General features: G+C 38.9%; 1 protein-coding gene across 3 annotated transcripts in view; it reads right to left on the bottom strand.

Moving 5' to 3' along the window:
• Positions 1–25,568, bottom strand: part of TGFBR3 (transforming growth factor beta receptor 3) — a 118,503-nt gene that overhangs the window by 5,578 nt on the left and 87,357 nt on the right. The window contains exons 7-16 of one of the 3 annotated variants that reach the window (XM_048312715.1): positions 23,774–23,921; positions 19,002–19,191; positions 17,484–17,797; positions 16,655–16,804; positions 14,739–14,870; positions 14,320–14,487; positions 11,403–11,702; positions 10,797–10,917; positions 6,787–6,822; positions 4,664–4,771 (exon numbers count right to left, since the gene is read on the bottom strand). In XM_048312715.1, coding sequence (XP_048168672.1) covers positions 4,664–4,771; positions 6,787–6,822; positions 10,797–10,917; positions 11,403–11,702; positions 14,320–14,487; positions 14,739–14,870; positions 16,655–16,804; positions 17,484–17,797; positions 19,002–19,191; positions 23,774–23,921 — 1,667 coding nt within the window. The other 2 variants (XM_048312713.1, XM_048312716.1) reach the window with 2 other exon arrangements.

Raw genomic sequence — 25,568 nt, 5'->3', positions numbered from 1 at the left:
GGAGACCAGCAGGTTTGCCGCTAGCTCGAGCCACAGCCACAGCTGAAGTGCACTTAAGGCCCCACAACACACAGCTCTTCCCTTACACCCCACTGGTTTAGGAACGGGGAGGAAAGAAGGGACAGGAGAGGACAGAAGAAACAACAAACTAAACTACTAAACCACACCACCCAGGAGGCCAAATAAACTTTTTAAAAGAGGGTGAGGATTTTGTTTTTAAATTCAGCATTCAGTCCAGCATTTACTCTAGTGAGCAGATTCTGAGTCTGTTTTTCCCAGTGTAAGAAGTAAGTATGTAGTTCACCCATGAGCCGTGGATTTCTGCTCATAGGCAGCAGGTCAGAATCTACCCCCAGTCATCTGCAAATACATCAAGTTTCAGCTTTAACTTGCTTTGAAAATGGCTTTGCAACCCCCCCAGAATAAACTGTATCAAATCAAAGTATGTGTCATTGTGCTGTAAAGGCTTTCATAAACCTTGTTTGGATGTTTCTTCCCCTCCTGACTTGCTCCCTTGTCCTCCCGTTGTTTGTGTACGTGTCTTCCTTCCTTTTGTACTACAGCATATATTTATAAAGGCAGCGATAAGCAAACTCCCTTTCATTAAAACTAAACAACCGAGCACAAAACACCAGAAAGCAGCGAGGGGAGGCTGCAGACCCCCAGCCCTGCCGCAGAAGCCACTTGGGCGGTAGAGGAAGAGCGGCCGCTGGGCTCCCCCAGTGGGGCCCCCAGCCCCTGCCTCTCCCTGCAGCTCCACTGTCACCCATTTTACAAACCACATGGTTACACACAGCTTTGGTCAGCCTCAGTACATCAATGCAATCTGTAGGCACTTAAACATAAATTCATTTGTAAGCCAAACACATGTTGGTTTTATTTTATGGCAAAGTGAAAGTGCAGTGCCGCAGTCCCCAGCAAGCCCAATTGCTCACTCTCCCCTCTGAGCTCCTCTGGAAAGTGTCCTAGGAGGCATCCTCCCTTCTGTTTGGGTTGGAAGACCCCTGCCTTCCACTGTAATGGCCTCTGCAGCACCTCATTTCTAGAGCACCATCAGCAGCTCTGATACACCACAATCACTTCTTGAAGAATAACAAATTCTCAATGTTCTCAAGAAAAAAGAAAATCCAAATCACAGTGATGTTGTGAACACACAGCCTAGCAACTGCATCTGGACCAGCTGATTTTTCCTGTATTTTATTTCCTCAACACCGAGCTAAACCGTAGCAAAGCTTTTTAAAAAGGGTATTCAAGAAAAGGATGTAAAGAAATGTAAACTATCACTGAAGAGGCATTCTCCATCTGTCTTTTTCATGTAAACAGCTTCATGTACCTCATGTTACCGAACCAGAACTGCTCAGAATGGACACATCTCATCTATTGACAGTAAACAAGCTTTTACCCATCTGAACGCGACAACATGCACTTTATTATTCACACTTAGGAAAGCTGCCAGTTGTACTCCCTGTCCAGGAAGTCTGAATGTTTGCTTTTCTATCTCCATTTGCCAAATATAATTGGTTGCTATGTCAGTTTACTTTAAATCAGATCCCATAAAAAGGGAGAAGTGGGGGAGGAGGGACACTTTTAACTTCACGGATTTTGGAACATTTTATCCTCTTAACTTGCAACAGCGCCTGAAGAAGGAAAGCACGCTTCCTAAGAGAACACAGGGACGGATGTTTTCTTTAACACACTTTACGAGGTTTAACAGTCTCATTAACTAATCAGGCTTGTGCCTGTCCCTCCAAAACATACTCAATGATCCCTACTAAGACACATATGACATTGATACATATTTATATGGTTAAATTATGAAGAGTTTCTGCATTCATGCACACTGCAAAATTTTTGCTTCTTTACAAGACCCCAGATAAATGAGGTTAATTGTGACAAATGTCTGCTATTTCCCTGAGTTCTTGGGTCCTCTCCAGGCAGGACCAATACCTTTCACGTCCTTTAACTGACTAGAGAAAGGATCAAAAGTACGGAGTCTTTTTGCAGACAAATCAGCTAAAATTCCTCCTCTGTTGTTCTAGTATTAGCTTTCCCTCTCCTCTTACTACCCCTGTATCATAGGACATCTCTACTCCATGCTGAATTGTTTCAGAAAACCTAGAGTACTCTAAAGCACAGCTGTGATGCTTTGGCAGAAATTTTTCATGACTGAAATCAGCAAAAGCTGATTGATGACAACACAACAATCCTTGCTCAGTATCTGGAGATTAAATTCTACCTATTTTGTAGTTCCTTTCTGCTATCACTTGCTTGAGGTTTTAATGCTAATGGCCTATCAAGATGAACAAAAGAGCTCATTCACATAACACTTCTTTGTCAGCAGCAGAGACACACTAATAAAAGTGTATCAGCAAATCTGCTACTGGCAAAAAGGTGGCCTTTTGCTGCATTGCACATAGCACTACAGCAAAAAAAGTAACTTACTTCACACATCCCAAGCTGCCATTCTCTACCAGCAGTAGCTTTTATCTGTGCTCTGAGTATCAGCAAAACAGAGTTTTAGAATGAATTCATATTTTCCAACCTTTGGTCTAAATCATGTTAGAAATCCGGTACTAGTTACAACAAAAGATGAGATTTCAGAACACAATTCACCAATATATAAATTCTCTATGACAAAAGACAGCCACTCTGTAGATGAAATTTAGATTATCTTTTTTTCTTCCCCTCTTCAAGTTAATAAAAGTCTGCACTGAGCTATAGAATGTTTCCACTGCAGCTGGATTATCTTGTCTGCCACAGCAGTTGTCCTCTAAGACACTGTGCCTGCCAGAGCCTTTGCTGCACTCTGCAAGTTATGCTTTGTAGATACAAGATACTATGCACAGAAAAATTATGTGCACAGGAACATAGTTTTACTTTCACAGTCCTTTGAAAATCAGAACCAGAAAACTTCCCAGATAATTTTTATCATTTCTGCGATTCTCTAATCTGATGAGTTACAGTGCCCCCTTTCTTTCTTATATTCATTTATTACTTTTTGTCTGGCCTTTTTCTCCACTTACTTTCTCTCAAACACAAAGCCAGAGCAGCTGCCCTCTCCACTACTTGTATATGGTCACCATGACTGATGTGCTTTGCTAATATAATTCTTTTAATGGGATTGGTCCACGTTCTACTGCTGCTCAAGGATTTACCATGTTGGCTTCCCAGTGTTCCTTGAGTACTGACACACAACATGTGTCTATAGATGGCTCTGTATGTGAATACAGATTGAACTTTCACAAATGCAGGACCAAAGGTAACAATTAGTTAAATTTTGTCGTTAATAAAGGTTACCAATATGGGAATTATTTTCTTAACTTCCATTTACTTGCTCAAATAGCACTTACTTTTCTCCCACAATGTTTCAGTACTTATATGAGACAGAATTATACAATTTATACATATTATCACAACCTTTAAATTTTCCATGTTTGCATCAATTCCAAACAAGTTTCATACATAGCTGATGCACTGAAAAGTATTAAACTGCTTATACAAAATTGTTGCTCTGCCAACTGGAAAGAACACCATAGTTTTTAGTTCTAAATTAACATAAGCTCCTAGGTCATAATATTTACAGAAGCTCTGACCCAACAGGGCTGGATTCTCACTCCTAAATAGGTTCCATGATGTTTTAGATGCCAAAAATAACCCCTCTGCAGTGGGCTACAGGCAAATTTCAGTGCTCCAGAGCTGCATAGGTTTGGAGTAATTGACCTCACATTTTTCCGACCTCCCAAAGATCTTGGTAGGGTCTTATGAGGTCAGAAGTGGAAGTAGTTGGGAGCCCAGCATACTCTAAGGATCCTGAGATACCCCCACAATCCACAAGCAGCCAAGGTCACATGCTGGAAATCAAGGCTCCATCAGTGTCCAGTCCTTGTCCGTGGCATACAGCAGAAAGCTCCCCAAATGCCCTCTTCTTTCAATACAGTGTTCCATTTTTGCTAATTTAGTTTAGCATGGGAGAAAATTCTAAGGAGATACTGGAAAATTATCTGTGCATAAAGGATGCACCAATTCAGACACATTCCTAATTATTTAGTTGCACACAATTAAGATTATATGTGACTTCTAGCAACTGAAAATAGTAGTTGAAGAATGGAGGAAGAAGTAATTGTGGCAAAAATTCTATGTAAGCAAGGCCCAAAACACTTTTCAAGTCTAGTTATATGCAGAATAGGTCTGTTTAGACAAAGCATTCTCTTAACCATTTGGCCCACTTCTTGTACACATCAGCCTAATGTACTAACTGAAAAAAAAAAATCTTACAAAGTAGTATGGGAACCAAAGGGGATCCATTAACTGAAATATTAACTGAATTTGAAATACAGAGATGCTATTAATGATAATACACAAGCCAGGAATACTCAGTTTTACTCATGTCCCAGGTGAGTTTTCAAGACTTGCATTTAAAATCATTTCAGCAAATTTTAAACCATAACACGTAACATCTCTCTTTAGGGAAGGGCGGGTATCACTCAGCTGATATGCAATAGAGGCTTGTGGGAGGAGCTGCTGGAAAACTCATGAGTAAGAAGAGAAAGCAAGAAAATAAAAAAGCCCAGGATAAGCACTACTGGCTCCCTTGCCCTTCCCTGCCCCATGCAGTGGTTCAGAGGACTCCGCGTGTCCCGCCCTGCTGAGGCCCCGTCCGTACCTGTGCGCGAGTAGATGAACCAGAGTGCTCCCGTCAGCAGGGCTCCGATCACGAATGCCGCAAAGGCGATGCCCACCACCGTCAGCGTGTCCAGCCCGTACAGCACGGCTGCACAGGGAAACACACACAACACGAGCACTTCTTATTTCAGTGGCAGAACCCATTTTATACAAACTCACCCTTAATCCTCCATGGAAGAGCTTTTTAAAATTTCACAGTTAACTAAGCACCATTTTGAGGAACAGACTGGCAGAGTTGCATCAAGGAAATAAAGTGATGCTTTTAAAGTGGCTTCAGTCCAACCAACTGTTCCACATCACAAAGTAAAACTCCAGCTCAGCACACCCAAATCTGGAAAATGTTGCAAAAATTAAGCATTTTCAGTTGGCTGTTAACAACTTGCTTTCAATTAAATATTCATTTATCTTTAGAGTGTGTTTTAAAAAGGCTGAGATTTTTTGGCAAAACTGCTTTTCATTTAAATGGCCTAACATTCAAGCAAACCTTCCCCTACATCTCCTCATGTTCAGTCTGAAATCTAGGTGGAGAACGGAACTGCTGTTAATAGGGAAGAGATGCCAGCAAAAAAAGTCAGCAAAAACATAAATAGAAACAATTGTTTTTCACATTTGGCAATGCTTTCAATAACTGAAATTAATTCCAGAACACAAAAATAGAAGCACACACACACGTAAATCACTTTCTAGGGGAGAGGCCCTTTTGTAGGACCATTTCAAGGGTAACAGCATCTGGTTCCTGGGTAATTGGCCCCCCAGTGCTAATCATCCAAACAGAAAAATTTTTTGCCTCTGTGTTTTTCTTTTTGGCAATTAGAAATACTTAAAAAAGTAATAATCACTAAGCAATCATTTGGGGAAATTTCTTCTTAAAAAACTGATTTCTAGTTTCAATATTTTTAATGTCTCCCATTGCAGAAAATCACTTAGGCCAGTGAATAACATTTTACTGACTATGCTGGCCAGGAAGTGAGCTGACTCCATCTTAGTAGTATCCTTCAGTGGAATTTTCAGTTCTCAGAACACAACCAACACCCTCCCTTTGCACATCCTGCATCCAGCACATGTCCCTAAGGACATCCCCCATCCTCATTTGACAAAAGTCTTCCCCAGCAGCTCCTGGTGGCAAGGGCCTTCAGGACCCATTTCTGGGTGCCTGTGACCTAGTTTGCATATACACCACCTGACAGATATTGTCTTAGAAGGTTTTTCTTTCATTTTTTCTATGCGACTGTTTCTGGTTCCTTTGGCTACTTCTAGTCATTTCAGATGCAAACACAAAAGACTAAACTCAACTGTTTTTTTCCACTGGGCACCAGTCAGTGTCCTCTTCCCTTAGGAGGAAACACAGTGGAGAGAAGAAAATTGCGTGGAGAAGCAGCAGAAGCATAATTTATCACTGCCTTTGCTACTTTGAACAAATTTAGTCTTGACAGGGACAGGAGCAGAGGAAAAACCTTCTTTGTACTTCCTCTTTAAATCTCCCTTTTCTCCATTAATTCTTGCTTTTGGCTGCGCATTTATCAGCACCTTCCTGTTTATTATTTTCTTCTAGTGCTGCTTCTCTCCTTTCCTGGGTCATTAATCAACCCTGATTAATTCACTACACCAAGACAACATTAAAACCAGAGAAATTAATCGGTATCAAGGCAGTGATCTCATCTAAGCAAGGCCTGTAAGTGCTGGTGCTGGAGTACCTGGGGCTGTGGCCAGCTGTGGTGCAGGATAGGAGTGAGGCTGAAATAGGACACAGGTAGGGCACAGAGGCTCTGAGGGATGGCACTGCTGCTCTAGAACTGGTATTGGGAAGCAGTGGTCTCAGCAGAGAAAGGGGAGGTAACACACACACATCAGCACATGAACTTGCTAAGGCTGAGACTCTCAGTGGTGTTTGTGCAAACTTGATTGTCACATACACAAAAGGTCACAGTCCTCCTCTGAACACCGATAGGAACCTCTCAATTAACAATACAGTCAGAATTCTGTTCTGTCTCTGAGTTAAACATGCACACACTCAGAAAGCTTGAAGAGAATTTTCTTAATTTATCTAATGCTTTCTAGACAGACGTTTAAAGCTTAAAAGAGATTGTTTTAAGAGTTACTTACGTGGCTGTCTCACGTTTGGCTTTGGAAGAGAAGGATCTAATTTAAAACAAAGAAAATGCACAAAACATTAATCAGATGGGGTTCCACATGCAGCCTACAAACTATGCAGGTTCTCATCTGACAGAAAGACTTTAATCGCAAATTTTACAAACCATGAATTTCAGGAAGAGCAGCCCAACTTCAGTAATCTCACTCATCTCAAAAAAATTCTATTCATATATTAATTATTCCTCAAGGGATTCTAGATATAGTTCATGCATCATATATTTTGCTGGCAAATACACTGCAACCTTTCCCAAATCAGATGTCATCAGGTGTGACCTACAGTAACTCTGGTTACTCCTCTGTGGAGCTCTTAAAGATCACAGATTGTGAAGGAACAAATATTGTTTTAAGGTGATTACATTCATCTGACCACTTGCTAATCATAAATACGAGATACCAGCACACTAAATCACACACACACACACACTCTCTCTCACTAAAGAATGGTGAGTTTTATGGCACAATACATACTGCTTTGTCCAAATTGCATGAATGTGTGTTGATTCACCCATTTTCCTGAGTCCTACTTGGTATTCTGTCTTGGAAGTTGTGTGCGTTTTTTGGTTTGGGGTTTTTTTTTTAATTATATATAAGAAATAAAAGATCATAGGTATTGTTCAAAAATCAAAGCTGTTATTCAGGAATATCAAATATCATCATCCTAGTGATGAAGATATCACCGTGTAACAGAAAGAGACAAGTAAACAAATGTTTAAAAATTGAAGAATTTCCCCTTCTTTTTCCTAACTGGTCCTTCTTATCTTTCTCCAAGAATGCCACCTTAAGCAGAAGAGCCAGAGATTCTGGCTTCAGACTCAGGGAACTGTTTGGTTAGCTGCAGTTTGATTCTGGATTGCCCAGCAACTCAGGGATTTCATTTACATTCTGGCATATCTGAGTGCATTCAGTGCATCAGATGTAAAAGGATTTGATAAGACAGTGTTTCAGTACTTGTTTTTGTATCTTTAGCAACTGGAAAAAATAATTTAATTAATTACTATGCAAACATAACAGCTCAAAAATATTGAAAAGAAATATATTTATTTATTGAAAGTGTTCTTAAACAAGACTATGCTTCTAACTTCTAAAACACAGATGGCAGTGCCAAACTTCCAGCAACATCCTTTAGACCATTAGGCTCTGAGACACATGTGCCTACAAAATCCAAAAAATAATTTTATTCTTAAACTGTGTTATTGTGTCTTATTCTAACACATGAGTATCTCTTTGGCAGATGATAGGAAATAGGTGGAACAGTAGTAGGAAATATAGAGTAGTGAGAACATAGAGGGGTGGAGGCGGGGTATATGCACAAATAATCTGGAAAGTTATCAGGTGCACATAACAGCAACAGTATAACTGAATGTAAGATCTATGAGGAGGGCTGGACTGAAACCAAGGAGCCCTGAAAAGTACAAACATGGGTAAGGGCACTATCAGATTGTCCAAACACTCCACTAGCATATCTCAAGTGCCAAGAAAATGCCTTCTGAGCTGAGGGGAAAATGAATTTTCCATGCTATTTCTATCACTGGCCTCTCTACAGACAATATGAAATCAGCTAATGATCAGCTGTGTAGCTCATTACCAATTTTCTTCAGTCATCAGTTCTTACATTTACTTTATTGTGATTTGCTCAGAGCAATTCAGAAGCAGTGAAAATCCTTGAGGTCTATGAAAAACATCTAATTTAAAAACAAGTGCTGCCAGCCTTTAGAATTATCATCATTTTCTATACCTCTGTAGGATAGAGACACTTGTTAGTTGCCCGTTTGACCTTCTTTCTATGACCTGTCTCCTTTTGCTGTAGAAATAATAATCTAAAGTTTCTGCACTTAGCAGAAATCTGAACAACACTGGTCGATTATTTCAACAGAACAACATCTATTTCCTAGCACATAAATGGCCATCCACTGCCTTTCACGGGAGTGGGGGAGAGCATGGGGAAATGCAGGAATGCAAAGGGAATGTCTGTGGCATAGAACTGTGTTTTAAGCACTTCCATTAGGATCTACTGTAAATTCTCATTTAGAGATAGTACTGTGATTTCTAATACTGTCAATGACAGTTATAAGCTTGTCTGAAGAAAAAAAACCACCTTTGCAATGACCAGTTTGTTCTGACTTTTGAAATGTCAAGCACATGACTTTCATATGTGGCTTGATGAGCAGATCCAGGGGGAGTATCTCACATAGTGGGGTTTTCAATACTGAAAGCTGGTTCTGTTCGCATCAAAGAAAATGAAGAACACTACCTCTGAGAGGTAAGTTCTCCTGTTCAGTAATGTGATATAATTTCTTCTCCAAGTCTTAGGTTCACATATTGGCCGACAATGGCATTTGGCTTTAAGAAAGGGGTTTTGATTCACTGCAGAACAACTGCATACCAACAAAGCTACGTTGTTAATGTGCCACTTTGTATTATGTCTGAAAGCTGGGATATGCTGGGGAGATTTCCACCAAGCGTCCCACAATTAGACTAAATCACCCACAACGCAACAAAATACTCTATCACACTGTTGTCCTGTAACTAATCTTTATAAATTTAGCTTGTCTTTGCACACTGAGACCTTGTGCCTCTGACAAAGGCAACATTCTGAGTGGAGCCCAAGATGGGAGCTGTGCACAATGCTCCACACATCATAAGGAAAAGAGAGCTGAAGTACGAGTCTGTTTATTGAAAGCTGAATTTCAGTTGCAGGATTTACTCATTCCTAATAGAAAACCTACTGAAATAATACGAGAGCTGAGCAAAATAAAAGTCCAGAATCAGGCCCAAGGCACAGTTTTAATTATAACAGTGACAGATCAAGTACTTGATTTTAATTCATAGTGGATTTGATCTGTATTAACAAATTTGTTAAAAACCCTCCAAATGAAGTATGAGCTGACTTGCAGAGTTAGACAGAAACAGTTGCTGCCTATGTCCCTTAGCAATGCTGTATGGTACTTTAAATTGTTCAAAGACTAAACAGCATGCACTGTAAAACAGCAGTTACAGGACTCCTGATGCCCATCCTTTTGATGCCCCCTGAAAAGCATTCCAGAGGTCAAACAGCGTTTGGACACTATCGGAAGATTTTGGTGTGTATGTAAAGCCACTGAAGCCTCTTATGAGACTACAATGCAAATACAAAAGGAAAAGATAAATGCACATATTTTCTGCTAGGATTGCATCAAAACATGACTGATGCTGTTGTCAGAGTGACCTACTAAGAAAAACTTTCAAATGAAATGAAACTGTGAGAACAGTTCTTACTTCCCTTCACAGGGCACATTCTTAAACTAGAATAAGGTCTCATCATGCTGTTTGGCATTATCTCATAATGCATTTCAGCCTCTCCAACTCCTTCAACCAGTTACTAACCACACTCTTTTATTTAAATAAAAAAAAGATTGGTTATGATTGTTTCATAATCAAACAAGTCGCACCAAAGTGGAGCCCCTTTGTGCACACTATCCTTTGCTCTTCGTAGTTTAAGGATCTAGTGAGTCTCCAGCGGCCACCTCTTTGCATTACAAACTTACCAGGCTTTAACATCCTCAGTACTTTGCAATTCCATTGTTATTATTCCTAAATTTATATTTACAAGCACAATAAATAAAGGATACAGCAGGGAGCAGAACACTGCCTTTTCTCTCTGGGCAACAAGAAATTGCTCCAAGTGCTACTGCTACATTCATACTTCCAAAACCCATGTTATTTTGTACTAGTCTGAGTATTCCTTTCTCCATGCTTGGCAAAACCACAAGTCCAGAGAACAGAGGGGCTTAAAAAATGGCAATGAATTGCCCTGATGACTGCTGCCAGGGAAATATCCAAACAAGTAACATCTTACAGGCACAGCATCACCACAAGATTATAGAATGTCGCATACTTGTTGCACTCCCTCATTTCAGTGGCTGTATGTTACACAATATTATATATATATAGCATTATTAAACAGGTCAAGCTCATTTTCATACCTTCTTGTTTTCCTTCGTGTGTTATTACAACAAGGGGCTTGGTGAAGGTTTTCTTGTTGTGCATCATGGCAAGGATCATATCCACATTGAGAGAGGTGCAAGCTTCATCAGGAGGAATGCACTGGAATGCAAAGAACAGTGTGAGGTCAGAGTCACCCATCTGCCAGGACAGCTGTGCAAGTTGCACAGTTGCCTCATTACCAGTTTTACCCTACACAATTTATCAAAGAATGAGAACCTCCAAACAACCTTCTCTTTTGTAGCAATCAGATTACAATATTATCCAATATGGTGCATGTTTTTGGAAATTAAAGCTAACATTGTTTGTGCTTTGGATATGGATAGAAAAGATAAACTTGAACCACTTGTGCAATAAAAAGCAATTTCTATTTGTAGCCACCTAATGAAATTTAAACAGAAACTGTAAATTATGTAGTCAAAATGCATAGTATAATAACTCTTATCTATTAAAATCCTGAGCCTAGAGATAACATGTTTATTACATCAATTCCACAGAAAACCATTTATTACCTTCAGAGTTCAGATGAAAAAACAAAGAGTTTTCATCTAAATCAGAAGTTTTGATAAATCTAATAGATTACTGACCTTTGGCAGTCCTTGAGTATCTTTGTCTTTATTTGTACACAAAGTCAATTCGCAGTGAAGAAAGAGCAGTGAGATGTTGAACATTGGTTTGAACACAAAGCTAAATCTTTTTCTGTCCTTCTGTGCATGTGGTATTGGAAAATTCACTTTCTCAATACTGTAGAATTTAACAGATTCATCTTTAGGACAAATGTTTTCTATTATGGTATAGTCAGACATTCTATCTGGATTCGAAAATGGGGAAACAAAGCATGTTTGAATGGCAAAGCCCAAGGATCTGTCAGCTTTAGTCACAGACACCTGCATTAAAGAAAGAGACAGTAAGATCTCAGAAATGACATTTTAAGTTCACATTTCATTAATATTTTCAACATTTTTTTAAGCAGTTTTCCAGTGCCATTTCCAATCTGAAATATTTTGAAGGCTAAACTGTCAAACTGAGAGACTGGAAATCTGTGGTTTCAAGACCAGCAGCTGTTTAATAGTGTAACCATGCATAAATACAGCAATCCCTTATCTTTCTGAAAGCAGGTGAAAAACCCCACCCAGATAAGACCCACAGTTAATGACTGTGACTGCCACCTGAGATGGCACTGCCTCCCTTAGACACACAGGCTATAACAGAGCTGTATGGAAATCAATCACTAATTCCATGTTTTTGTATCTGTTCAAAACTATAATGAAAACAGAAGAAAAAATAAAAGCAACAAACACAACAGAGAATCTACCCCCAGCCAAGACAGGAATGCAAAGGCAGAGAGGAGGTCATGGTCTGCCGTGTGGGTGGCATTCCTGGACTGGAGGGGGTGAGGGAGCCTCCTAAAAGGCCATAATTTCTTGTGAAAGGATCCTTTTAGCTTATTATAAGTTTGAAATTCATATTCTTTTATGAAAAATAATTAAGACTGAAAGCTTCCAATGCCCTGAGATGTTGCTCAGCTGGATTGGAATGCAGACAATAAATGCTACAGAATAATTAAAAGAAAAAAAAAATAAATGGAATTTGTAACAAATGAGGCATGTTGCTCTTAATAAACAACAAGCATTTTGTCTAACCATTAACACTGCCCAATGCAACAGTTCCCCAAGAAATAATCTTAGAAGAAATATGCATACTTAATCCATATGCTCTGCATGTATCTTTAAGGAAGAGCCTGCCAACTTGTGCGGTTTACGCAGTAATTTCTGGATTCTAGGAGTTTTGCAGTGAATAAAAGCATTTATCTTTTTTTTCTCTCCCTTATGTGAGCAGCAATCAAATTAGAGATGAAGAGATGTGCTAAAGCATCTAAGCAAGAAAGACTACTTTCTAAAAAGAACAGAAATAAAGATGGATGAACAAAAGTCAGCCACAGATACTGACAGGAAACACGCTGATGGTGTAAACTAATTAAAAAAGAGATTATGGAAAGTAGGACAGGCATATTACAGTTAATTAAATAAAAGGATGAATGATATCTCAAGGAAAGAAAAGATCCACAGGAGAAAGGTGCAAGACCAAAATATAGTAAGAAAATGACAGCAGAGAAGAAAGAAAAAAAAAAACAGAATACAAAACATTCCAACACAAAAAAATCCTTACCAAACAAGGAAAAGAGAGATAAAGAATTTTTACCAAATATGTATTTATCAAAACCCAAAAATATTTTTCTGAATAACAAATGCAAAATAGAAATAAAAAAGAAAAAAAAAAATCAGTGTCAGCTTAAAAAAATGGAGTCACAGAAGTTCAAAACTGATACATTTTCCACTGTGCAAGAAGGAAAAACAGAAAAAAAAAAGGCTTCTGCCAGGACAGGTGATGAAGAAATCAGAACATCTGTCTGAATAAACAGCTCCAGAACCAGACAAATCCACCAGTCAGGGGGATTCATCCCAGATCCATGAAGGAAGTGGATGTTTTTAAGTGTCTGTTATAAAAATATTCTTAACTGAGTGTGACACGCTTTATTTTTGCTTTAGCGGACTTAAGTACTTTTCACGGTAGAGAACAAAGAAAAGACAAAGCACACTGAAATCATGAAGAGAACTGCACCAATGTCAAATGGATCAGTGTGCTTATGTGCAACATGGGCTCCCAAAGAGGAACTAACTTGGGCAAGAGAAACACGGCACAGCACTGCTCCTTTTTCCTTGGGGCCTTACAACCCCAAGGCTCACACCTTGTGATTTACTCGCCTAGAAACACGGTAACTTCTTCATTGCCAAAGTTGCATTTATTAATGTCTGCCACTATTTGAAAAGCCAAAATTCTGTTCACATAGCTATCTTTAAAAATATTGACTGTATTGGTTTGAAATTCCACAGATTTCATAAGCAACTCAGCAAAACGTGGAAATATTATCATGTGCAAAATACACCTGAAGTCAAGGGTACACCCAGCTGTTGATTTTGGTTTAGTATTATTTATCTAAGTCTGCTAGATGTCTTGTGTGGTAGCATTCAAAAGGATTGTAACTGATGTTTTTAAGCAGATTGGAGAAAGACAAGAATCTGTATTAACTGTGTAACCTGAGAACACCAGCATATGAAAGACATACATTTGTAATAGTTTTTTTTGCATGTCTGCATCTTTCAGATGAGGTTCAGACATATAATAAAATGAACCCATCAAGACATGCCTGTTCAGAGCAAGAGCTCAGAAACCACCTTTAAGTTCTGTACAGAAAAGCAGATACAGCAAGAATCACCAGTTTACCTTGTAAGTTAAATTCACCCATTTTGCAAGAATCCTTTGGGGTTTTTACCCAAAATATTGTCCTACTTCTTATCCTACAGTTTCTGTTCTCTGCAGCCACCACAGTGTCTTGAACCAAATGCCCAACAAAACCTTTCAACTGACAAGAACAGATTTGGCTCAGTTGCACAGCCTTGCAAAACACTTCCATTAGTTTGAAAGTCTTTTTCTGTTTGTTACCTCAACATATATTGGCCCATTCTCAGCAATAGAGAAGAGTCCTTGGGAGGGAGCAAGGAACAAATCTGTTTTGTACAGCTCCATGTTGAAGGTCACATTGGTGATGTGTGGTTCAGGAGGCCAGAAAATGCCTCTGTCATCCTCTGGCTGGTGCAGTGTGCAATTAAACTGAAACGAGAAAAAAAAAATACAGTAACATCACAAATCAGGAGTGGTAGGACAAATTTGGTGTGTACAATATAGGCCCACCCACGTTCCATCTACTTAGTGCAAATCTTCAACAGAGTCATAAGAAACAGTAGTGAGAAGAAATGTGTTAAAAGACAAACAAATTTCTAGACAATTAATGTAATTTATGTGAAATGCTTATTACAATAGGTATTTCTTCACTGTCAGGTGCAAACCTGAGGATAACATACCGCTATTTCAGGCCAGCTTGAGAAAGCCACCTCTCCCTCATCAGCATCCCCTGGAAATCCATTATCACCCGATTCCATGTCGTCATCTTCAAAGCCGCTGCCTTCAGCTGGTGATGACAGCTGAATGACAATCTGCACAAGAGGTATTGCAAACAAATTAGATTAGGTGATAACTGAGCACTCTCATGGTTATTATTTTCTTCTCTCTTCAGAACAATGCAAAGGCCAAAAGACCAGCTAAGCAAATGGTGAAAGTGTGTCTTGAACAGCCTTGCGCTGAGCATGTAGGATATGTAGCTTATATTTAAAGAATGCCCCTGAGTTTTTTTTCCAGAATTCAGAGCCAGCAAAGAAAGACACCAGTCTGGGTGTTGGTGTCTGAATGAGCAGCCTAGCATTTCCATTCTATTTCTGGTATTTCTACAGCCAACACTGAAAAAAGGAATGGCTTTCTAAAGTGATATTTTGCTATTTGCAGTTCTCCTTAGTGCACTCATAAAAAAAATCACTAAAAGTGTTAGGGCCACTAAAGGATTTTCTCTTCTCTCATTAGCAATTTTTTTTCAGACATATATACTCAAAACCATGATATTCCTTCTTCATGTTCCCCTTCTTATTTTTTTTTCCTCGCTAAATTTCCCCCCCCTTTTTTTTTTTTTTTTGTCCTTTTTACATGTCTTCACTTCTTCACCTGGAAATTTCTGGTTTTGTTTTCCAGTGTTCTGCATTCTGCTTCTGTATGCCTGCAGCTCCTCAGCTAGTTCCCTTCCTTCCAAGACTTTAACTTTGTTTTCTTAGACATAGAGCAACTGCTAAAAAGTGACATACACACCCTCTTTGACACTCGACTGCATGGTGTCTGTTTTCTAGGAGAAATACTCCCAAATTCTGAACAATCCCATACATGATTGGGAGTTCAAGTGTGAAGCCAAGACTATTAAAAGACATGTTGGAGAAAGGAGAGGAGGTAAATAACCACTTTACTTTGGGCCATAACAGAATACAGGGACCATAAGAGTATTTAGCTCCAGACCCACGCTGTTCTGTCGTGTGCCGATGATTCTATCTTGGTTTGGGGCTGTTTCTAAAGTTAGGTGCTACTGACTCCCCAGCACAGAACAGTTTTAACCAGGCAAGGTCAGATCAGATTGCCTGAGCTGTGTTTGGGTTGGACCACAGGCTTTCCAGTCCTTTGCCAAAGTTACTTCTATGTACTGGAAAGCTCAGCAAGAGAAACGTGTCATTACTTTTGAACCCAGAATATCTGCATTGTACTCTGGCTCATAAGCTGAGCCAGTCTGGAAGCAGATGCTTACAACCTAACTGGGCTCCTTTGCATCATCATTCATATACTAGTACTCAAGAGTCCCTTCATTATGTATAGCAACTGATAAAAAATATAAATTCAAATTCTAAGAGAAAAGCATGAAAAAATAATGTCATTTCCTCACATTTTAAAAAGCTTTTTTCACACACAATTTTAGAAGAAAAAAATTCACTTAATTCATGATATGAATTAAAAGGTATTGCTTTGTGCAATTACAAAACTTCATTCCTATTTCTCTTTACAGCAATGTAGTACTGCTTACATATGGATGCACCAAAGCTGCACAGGGAACGCCAGTGCAACTTCTCTGAGACTGGTACAGATGGTACCAAAGGGCAGCCATGGTGCAAAAATGTATTTAACTCCAACTCCTTTTTCCTTTGGGATACTATCTGACCACAGGAGCACACTGAATGTGCAGCCTTCATAGCTCCTTGAATACAGAGACTGTGGCTGCAACTAGGTTTGAGCTAGGCAGGAAAGGATGAGGATGCCTCCTTTTTGCCAAGACTAAAGCTAACTACAACAGCTTCCTTGTACTACTACGATGTGCAGTACAGAAGGTGGATCCTCTTTGTAAAATACTCACAGAGTTAAAATAAACAATCTTATTCAAGATATATGCTGTCTGAGTCCCACATTTGTTGAGTGAAGATTCCAAGATGAAGTGGGTCCCATTCATCCTGGCTTTGCAGGAGTGGTCCAGCAGCGAGAGCTCTGTCCGGCTGTAGCCGCCAGCCTGAAACAAAGGCGCTTTGTGAGGGGCTGAAGCACAATTGCGTACAGCTCCTGCTCAAAGTGCAGCTCAGTCACTGTTCGTGACTGCTGACAGGAAGAAGTGGAGTTCATTGTACTGACATCCAGGGAAGGTCACTCTCAAAATGCTGTTATACATGGCAGACAGGGAATAAATGTAACATGGAAAAAAAGGAAACAACAGGTTCGTTATTAATCTGCCGATTAATAATGCTGCCTCTGTTTGGTCTGAAATGAGCTAAAAATGCTGGCTGTATCAGGCTCTTTTCCACAATACAAATGGACACAAGCAACCTGTCAGCTGGTAGATGGTAAAGATGGATCTATTTAGGTCTCACACTGCTACCAAAAGCAGCTTCTTTGTACTTTGGAAATTAAAAACTCAGACTGATGGTTGAGTACAGTAATTTTTTTACAGAACCAACCATGCACACCGTCAGTCAAAAATCCCTCTAAAAACCACCAGATTGTTGGGAAGAGAAAACACTATGAGTCATGTCAATGAACATCTACAGCACAGTTTCCTCACCAAATTGTTTTTGGGAGGGGTTGTGTGGGGATGGCTGTAGAACTTAGAATGTTTATTTTTTTCAATTAAAATGCCAATAAATGGTCTGCCCAAAAAAGCTTCCCCAGTTTTGAGAAAAAGATATTACACCAACCTGTAGAGAATCTTTTTCTACAGCTACTGTCATGACTTTGTCATCACACTTTACTGACAGGGCCATATCAGCACTGCCCTGAACTTCTTCAGGTTCTTTATGTTTTGAGAGGGAATGCCCGAAGTCATGATTTATTAATGTATCTACTGAATGCCTGGATGGGAAGATTTCTTCTCCCACCGTGTCATGTCTTCCTCTGTTAATGTGAAATGGAAAAGTCAGGCCATCAGTATTCTTTGGAGCTGGCAGTGGGTTAGCACCCAGCAACTCTGTCAACTCTGGAGGAAGGGAGTGGTCTTCCTCATCATTCATCTCTTCTGAAAAAGAACAAAAAGCAACAAATCCACATTAGTTTATTAAATATTTTTCCTAAAAAGTATCCAGAACTAATAATTTTAATACAAAAAAAATATTATCCCATAAAGGGAGCTCCTGGAGGACATTAAAAGCTGCATCTTTGTACTTTTAGGTAAGTAGCCACAACTCCTACAACTAAGGGCTTAGTTGCTACTGAGGCATTTAATCTTGGTATACTCAGTCCCTGTCAGAAATCTCCCTCACCAAGAACTGAAAATAAACTTTTGATGAGTGGACCTATTTTATGCAAAAGATCCACAGAGGTAAAAGAAACATCACATTCATTAAAGATACTATTTTGGTACTGTTGAAACAGCCTAAGTGCAAATCATTAGGTTAAATTCTTCCACTACCAGACCCATCAGAAGTTCAGTCACTATTGTTGTGAAACTACTTACAAAACCAGAGTGAAGCTAAATAAGAGTTAGCTTTATAGTGAGTAAATGAGAAAACTATCTCTTGGCTTATACATGTAACTGCTGAGGACAGAACCCCTGAGAGGGCAATTGACAACATTAATGTGAACATAAGCTTTTTCAAAATTGTAAAACAATAGTTATAGTGCTTGAAACTCAGAATTAGTGAAAAACAGAGATACAACTCTGCTAGCTTCAAAGGACCCAGATAGCTTTACATCAGCAATTACTTTGGCCAAATAACCAATTTTTTTTTAATAATTGTATTTACTCTGTTTGCTCAGATTTTTTTGGTAAGCCACTCATGTCCATAAAAAGTTTCAATGTTTATTTAATCGTCTCAAGGAAACACTATGCTCATACTTTTGGAAAAAACATACTAAAAAAAAAAATCAAAGCTGGATTTATTAACTAACAAGATACCCTATTGCTGACATCCCTTTCAGTGAACACTGGGTATCATCAGCTATAAAGTCTTGCATGTTGGATAAAATATAAACATTTAATTCCACCAAATTTCAGGAAATAACACAACTTGCCTGGACTTCTCTAATCAAAAAGTCACAGATTATTATTTGCAACCATCATTTATAGATATTACCAGCATTCTTGACGATGAGCAGTAAAAGAAGTGTAACAGCCAAAACCAAAGCCTCGAAACTGAGAAAACACCTTTCAAGTAATTGCATTCCTGGAAACACAAGATATGTTTTTCTACATGCTAAAAGTCCATCTTCAAACTTACCTGTATCTTCAAGTTGCAGATGAAATCTGTTAGCAACAGATGCTTTTGTGTAGGAAATAACTGGACTATAATTATGCTCGTAAGCCCACTTGATCAAACTCTCATGTGATGAGGGAATGTCAGGTATTACTGATTTACTCATAGTCATGGATCGTTCTGTTTCTTTTCCAAAACCAATACTATTTGATGTCTGCAAATAAAGAGAAACTTGGGTTGTGATTTACCACTTAAGGATACTTATGATGGAACCTGATCTGAACACTGATCTGGACACTGATTGAACCCTGATTTTTTATTCTGTTTTACTCTATTAAATAACAGCAAACTGAGGACATCTGGGAAATAAACCAAACCCTGCCACCTTAGGCACATAACTGCTGCACAGATGGAAAAGAGACCCCTGCTTCCTCTCAGGCTCTGCCTGGAGTACAATAAATCAAAGCAATCAGAAACTGTTAATCCCTAAACGAGACAAAGACATATTTACAGCCTTTTGTATAATGCAATACTTTCTTCAAAACTGAGCTGAAATTACTCCTGAGGTGAGGTGAATTCAGGATGACAGCTGAATTTTCAAATGTCCCCTTAATTTCTTGGATTAGAGCATTACTTAAGCTGAATAAAGGAAAACGTTTGTTCAAATGAGCATTACTGAAAAAGGCAAAAAGCATGCTCATGAAGTAGAGCTGATACCAGCTAATGCTGTTAAGTCAGCTGGCACCAAGGACAGGCTGTGTCTGAATGAGCTTCACCCTAGGAATGCCGTGTGCCTCCTCCAAAGTTTTGAGTTCATTAAACAGGATTGAACTAAATGCTTAATAGAGCAGTGAGAGCATGCACATTTATGCACGGGCAGACTACTGAAATAAAACAACCTATACTTTCTGCACATGAAAATATTTTTAAATTAATGAGAAATACAAGTTTTACACAAATAGTTGATACAGCAAACTCATAAATGCACATGCTGACCTTATGAATGCACATGCTGAATTATTATTAAATAAATGAGTCACACAACCACTTAGTTTTCATTTTCCTGTAAACGTTTTGTAAAATTTCAAATTTTCTTGCCCAAATGGGCAAGTCAAAGGAACATAACAAGTATCTCTCACTGTTAGAGGGGCAGTTCGAAAATATTCACTGGTATTACACAAACTTGCATTCAGCAGCTTGGCATCTTTAACACGTATTCATTCACACCAAAGCTAAATACATATATATTTATTTTTACACTCACAACATTACTATTATCACTATAACAATCACATCAATGGCTACAGAACAAGCTGAACGTAGATGCTGCAGGAAAGGCATGATGACCCACTTTTCAACGATTTCTGCAATGTCATTGAAATGCACTTTTTAATGCAGCTGATACCATGGAATGTTCCACAAACACTTTCATTCCCATGCTCGATTACCTTCTCCATCATATAGGCTGCATCTTCTTTTCATCCCCACTGGTTTTCCTCAGTGTGAACAAATCTTACATCTCTTTCACTCTACAACACCAAAAGATTGACTAGAGAGATCTCTGTTAGACAGGGCTCATATGGACATGCTACACAGGTCACAGAGCTCAGTTGCACTTCTCTACCTGACATCAGAATGAGTTTTTGAACACAGAAGTGAATAAAGCATGTAGAGAGTCCTGATGGAATGGCATAGTGTACCTTCAGCTCCCTCCCTCATTTCTTCCTAAACACCCAGTTCTACAGCCTTTAAACACTTGGAGCTTCACAATTGAAGTTCAAGATAACTAAGGGCAGAGTGTCTGGTTTGAGGATACTGTTACCAGTACAGTTATCAACGCTCAAGGCCACTGAAGATTAGAAACAAAAATGGAGCAACAGGTATCCTAATTTTAGTGCCTTACTGCTCTTTGGGATCAACTAATCTTTGATCTTCCACAGATGCAAATCTGGACATGACTGATCACGTATTTTCATATTACCACACACCTTTGACTGGTAGGAGTTATTATGCTACCCCAACTTTGCTCCAGCTCTTTACTTTTCTGTCATGAAGAGACAGCTGAACAAATATTATTTCAGAACTTTACTGTCCTAGCTGGCACCCGAGCATTTTCAGGGCTTGTTTACACCACTGCACTCCACACTGAGCCTGTGAAATGTTCAGTCTTGCATGGCCTCACTGAAACAAAAGCAAGAACAAGGGCTTGCAGAAATAGACCTACCTTCACTTGCCTGCTCTGCCAACACTTTCACACACTGTGATTGAAATAGGCAATCTGAGCCCTCACTAACCTACTCAGAATAGACACCATTTCAGAAAGTGGTGGGCAGTTGTTCTCAGGTAAACAACAGTCCCTCCAAGCTTCTGAAACCCTCACAGGTTTGCTTTGTGCATTGCACTTTTCTCACTCCTTGCCCCTCAACAAACATTTTCTTTCTGCAACTTCACTGCACAGCTCCCAGCTTTGCAGAGGGACACCAGTTGCAAAGGAAGCAATGTGAACAGCAGTGTACAAGCACAGAACCACAAAAGCACTGCATGTAAGGACTGCCTGCATACAGGAGTTAAACGCAGCCTGGGGGGAAAGCACTGCACATACGTCATGTGCAATTAATTTACCTAAAGTACTCCCATCTTACTTGGGTTTGTGTCCATCCTCTTTCAGAGTTTCAAGAAACACAGCAAGCTGGGAGATGAGCTATATGACCTAAAACATCTTTTAAATTTTTTTTCTGTGAACTTAGACCTCAGTAACGTACAGTCCTGGGTTTGAGGCAGCTTAGCACTAACCTTTCCCTCTCAGCTTGCCAATCCCCTCAAGACACCTCTAATTCGTAGTGAGGGCAAGAAGTTAGGAAAATTGAAGTGCATGGAACTGCTTCAACTAATAAAAAGAACATTGTGAAACATTACCTAATTGCTTAGTAATGTTTTTATGCATTGTCTAAATTTGGGCTTGGAAAGGCCTTCAGCTTAATAGAGATATGAAGAGATCCTAAATGCTGGATATGCAGGCTTTTAGTGACATGGGGGAGTTTAGTTCCCTCCCTTATCCCCTCGAAATAAAGGAAAATTAACACATATTCAGAAAATGAAGCATCTATACAAATGAAGTAGTAAAGTAAATAGTTACTCACAAACCCTAACATGAATACAAAGTCTTTTAAATACTGACATTTCCACATATGTTTTATGTATTACGTTCTTTTTTTGTTAATCTAAATAAAATGTTACCTTCTGGTACTTATTACAGAAACAATTTTTAATTATACTTTTTACTCATACTTTCAATAATCAACAAAGAAGAACTGTAAAAATAATAGCAGCCTTGCTTTTCTATGTTCAAGTGCAGCACTTCAGAAATTTTTAAATCCCGTAGAAATCCTCTTGTGAAAATTGATCATCCATTCATGGACATGAAATACGGTACTTGAGCTATCTCCTAGCATGGTGTGAACTAAGGCACAATTCTCTATCCTGTGAAAGGAGATCCATATATGCCCAAAATGCGCAGTGGTGAATTTTACATGATAACCAGAATGAAGCTTTGAAGTCAAGCACTATTTTTTGCCCTTCTGCTTACAACAGTGGTAATCCTCAGCAACCAACCTTGATCTTTCTCTTTAAGGACTGACTATTTCGGACCTACAGAATGACCAGAACATCCTTTCCTGTCTCTAAGATAAATATCTGTCAGGGATCAAAAGGGAACGTCGTCATCCTCCCTAGGTAATTTTTCCATTCAATTTTCTGAGCAACACCAAAATATGTTTTCTTTTACTTCACTCTCAAAAGCTACTATGAAATCCTGCTTGCTGATCTGTTTTCTTAGGAGATTTAGATCAATCAGCCTTTGGATCCTGCCAGAATTTCCTCTGCACGCATTAAAAGCAGAAAGCAACCACGCAAAGTAAAATGTCTATAAATACAAAGAACTGGAGTTTGAAAATGTAACTGAATTGCTGCAAAACTGCTAATCATGAGGCTACTGGGTGGTCCTGAGCAAACATTCAGCTCAACTGTACCATGTGCTCTTAACTGATCGCTTAAGACAGAAATAGGCCACAAATTTATAGGCTGCAAGATCAGTTCAATTATATTTATTTATTTCAGAGCAAGGGAACACACATGTTCTTAGTAGAAATGGTGTTAAGCCACAAAGCCTGTACCAAAACTCAACATGAATCAGCATCTCCAGTAATTTTAGAGGTTTAACTTTAGAGAGCCTGGTTTTAACTTTTAAAGAAATTAATTTTTGCTGTCTAAGGAGAGATGAGGTCAATTTGACCAAACACTTACTGGCGACAGAAGTACTGGCAGGGAAGAGGGATAGATAGTACTACAGCCACAAGCAGAAGTAAGAGTGTTTCCACTTCTAAAGGGATGTGGGTGTGTCCTGCATATCTAGTATTATCTATTCTGCACTTGAAGGCATCATTCCACTTTTGAGATGAACCTGTTGATTCATTCACCAAAGTAACAGCAAAAAGGGATATAAACATCCAACTGTGTGTTTAGGGTGCTTCAACAGAAGTCAAAAAGACACAGACTCAATCCTTGCACTAACCACCTGGCTTCTGCGATGAGTTGGTCAGTTTTATAGCCCATATATTAAAGGTTAAGCAGAACAAAAAGTTTATGTATTTACTTCTTAAAATGCAGTAATAATTAAAAAGAAGCAGCTAAGAGAAAACATTCAGAAATCAACATGGTCTAGCACTACATCACATTTAAATGGATTCTATCCTGTTGCAGCACAATAGCTCTCAAAAAATAAAGGTGCCTTAACTTACAATCACTTCCAGCTTTCCTTGGACATCATGAGACTTGATAACCCAATTGACAGACTTTCTACACTTGAGGATAAGAACGACATCTCTGACAAGTCTGGCGCCTGGTTGAGATGGTTTAATGTCAACGATTATATCCACCTGGAGAGCACTGTATGTGGAAAATAGAAAGTTAGAACAGAATGCCAAAAATTTTCAGCTATCAACCTTCTTCCAATCCATCATGTTTCCACTGTCTGGCCAGCTGATTAAAATGCTGGATATTATCCCAGGCAACACAACATGTGCAAAACAGATTGTTATTCCATATACACTTAAGTGATTTTGCATAACAATAGAAACAAGTACTTTTTAGACAAAAAATACTTCTGTCTCTTATTTACAAGAAGTGTGCTACTCAATTCACCTATTATTTAGTGCAGGTAAGTTATATGACTAGCAGGTTGCTTTCTAAAGTAAACATAATTTTCTTATTTCACTGTGACAGTGCCTAAATATAACTGCTTCAGTTTTCTCTGGCTATAACTGTATTAAAACTTAAAATAATACCTAAAAAAAAAATCAAAAAGACAAGCAGGTTAACACACGTGCACAAAAAACCCAACCCAAACCACAAGAACTATATTGGCGGGTGTCTCTGCCTAAACAGTTAAATTGTGGAATTACTTTGCCTAAGATCTTGCATGCTTTGAGGAATTAAGAAGTGTATTCAGTTTCCAATACTTCTGGATATATACTTACTTTAAAAAGAAAAAAAAACCCAGATGTCCAGCCTACTGCTTGCTGGAAAATAGATGAAAACTATCCAGATTTTCAAGACCTCAGTAAAGTAAGTAAAGCAAATGGGTTCTTACCCATCAATAACATCTCATCATGCAAAATACCAATTCAACAGAAAAACCTATACTTCCAGATCATCTTATGGGGCCATACATTACAAGAATGTGCTCATCCCCAAGTAATAGGTTCCAACTAATATTATGCACTGAGACTTAGTGTATCTGGAGACCTTTGTTCACTCTCCTGCAGTTTTACACATGCCCAGCTCGGCTTCTCTATGTTTCTTTGGGGATTTAAACTTTGTAAAGACAGCTGTATATAACACATAAAACTAAGAACAAAGTAACTTAGTACCTTTTTTTTTTTACTTCTAATAGCAAAATATTTAAACTTTTTGCAGGGTTATCATCTGAAAAGCAAATTCCTATTGTACTATCATCCAAAGCCAAAAGCTTGGAACCCGGACTGTCACTGTGTAAGACTACAAGGGACTTGGAATGATGCTGAGATTATCATCAGCTCTGTTCAGGATGGGGCTGCATCATCATTTGGGGCTACCAACTCCACTTCCAGTACATCTCAGCACTTTCTTACTATTCCCAGGTTGCTAGGCAAGAAAATTATCAGGCTCTGGGTTCAACATCTTGCAATGAGAATTATCCTTTTCACAAAAACACCTCCTCCCACCTCCATTTCCCGTGTGATTTTCTCATTAGGGATAGGATATGCTCATGTGTAGCTGCACGAGGAGCAGAACTGGACAATGCCAGATATCCAGTGTCAGCAGTAAGCAGACAGGATTTTAATTCTACCTTATCTCTGATGAAATTGTAACCATCTAAGTTTCATAGCAAATTTCTGTTCTAGCAATCATACTTGGCACTTAGGAAGAGGTTTTCGAAGTGTGACTATCTGAAGCAAACCCCACCCGTATTCTCCCACTAAGATCTAGGAAAGACCAGCAAAGGATGAATATTTTAAATGTTTTACCTCCCAAAGGTACCTTTGACAATTTAGA

Source organism: Corvus hawaiiensis, chromosome 9 (assembly GCF_020740725.1).
Source record: "Corvus hawaiiensis isolate bCorHaw1 chromosome 9, bCorHaw1.pri.cur, whole genome shotgun sequence".
NCBI lineage: Eukaryota > Metazoa > Chordata > Aves > Passeriformes > Corvidae > Corvus > Corvus hawaiiensis.
Note: the sequence above shows the minus strand (reverse complement) of the source record. Positions and strands in the feature narration are given on the sequence as shown.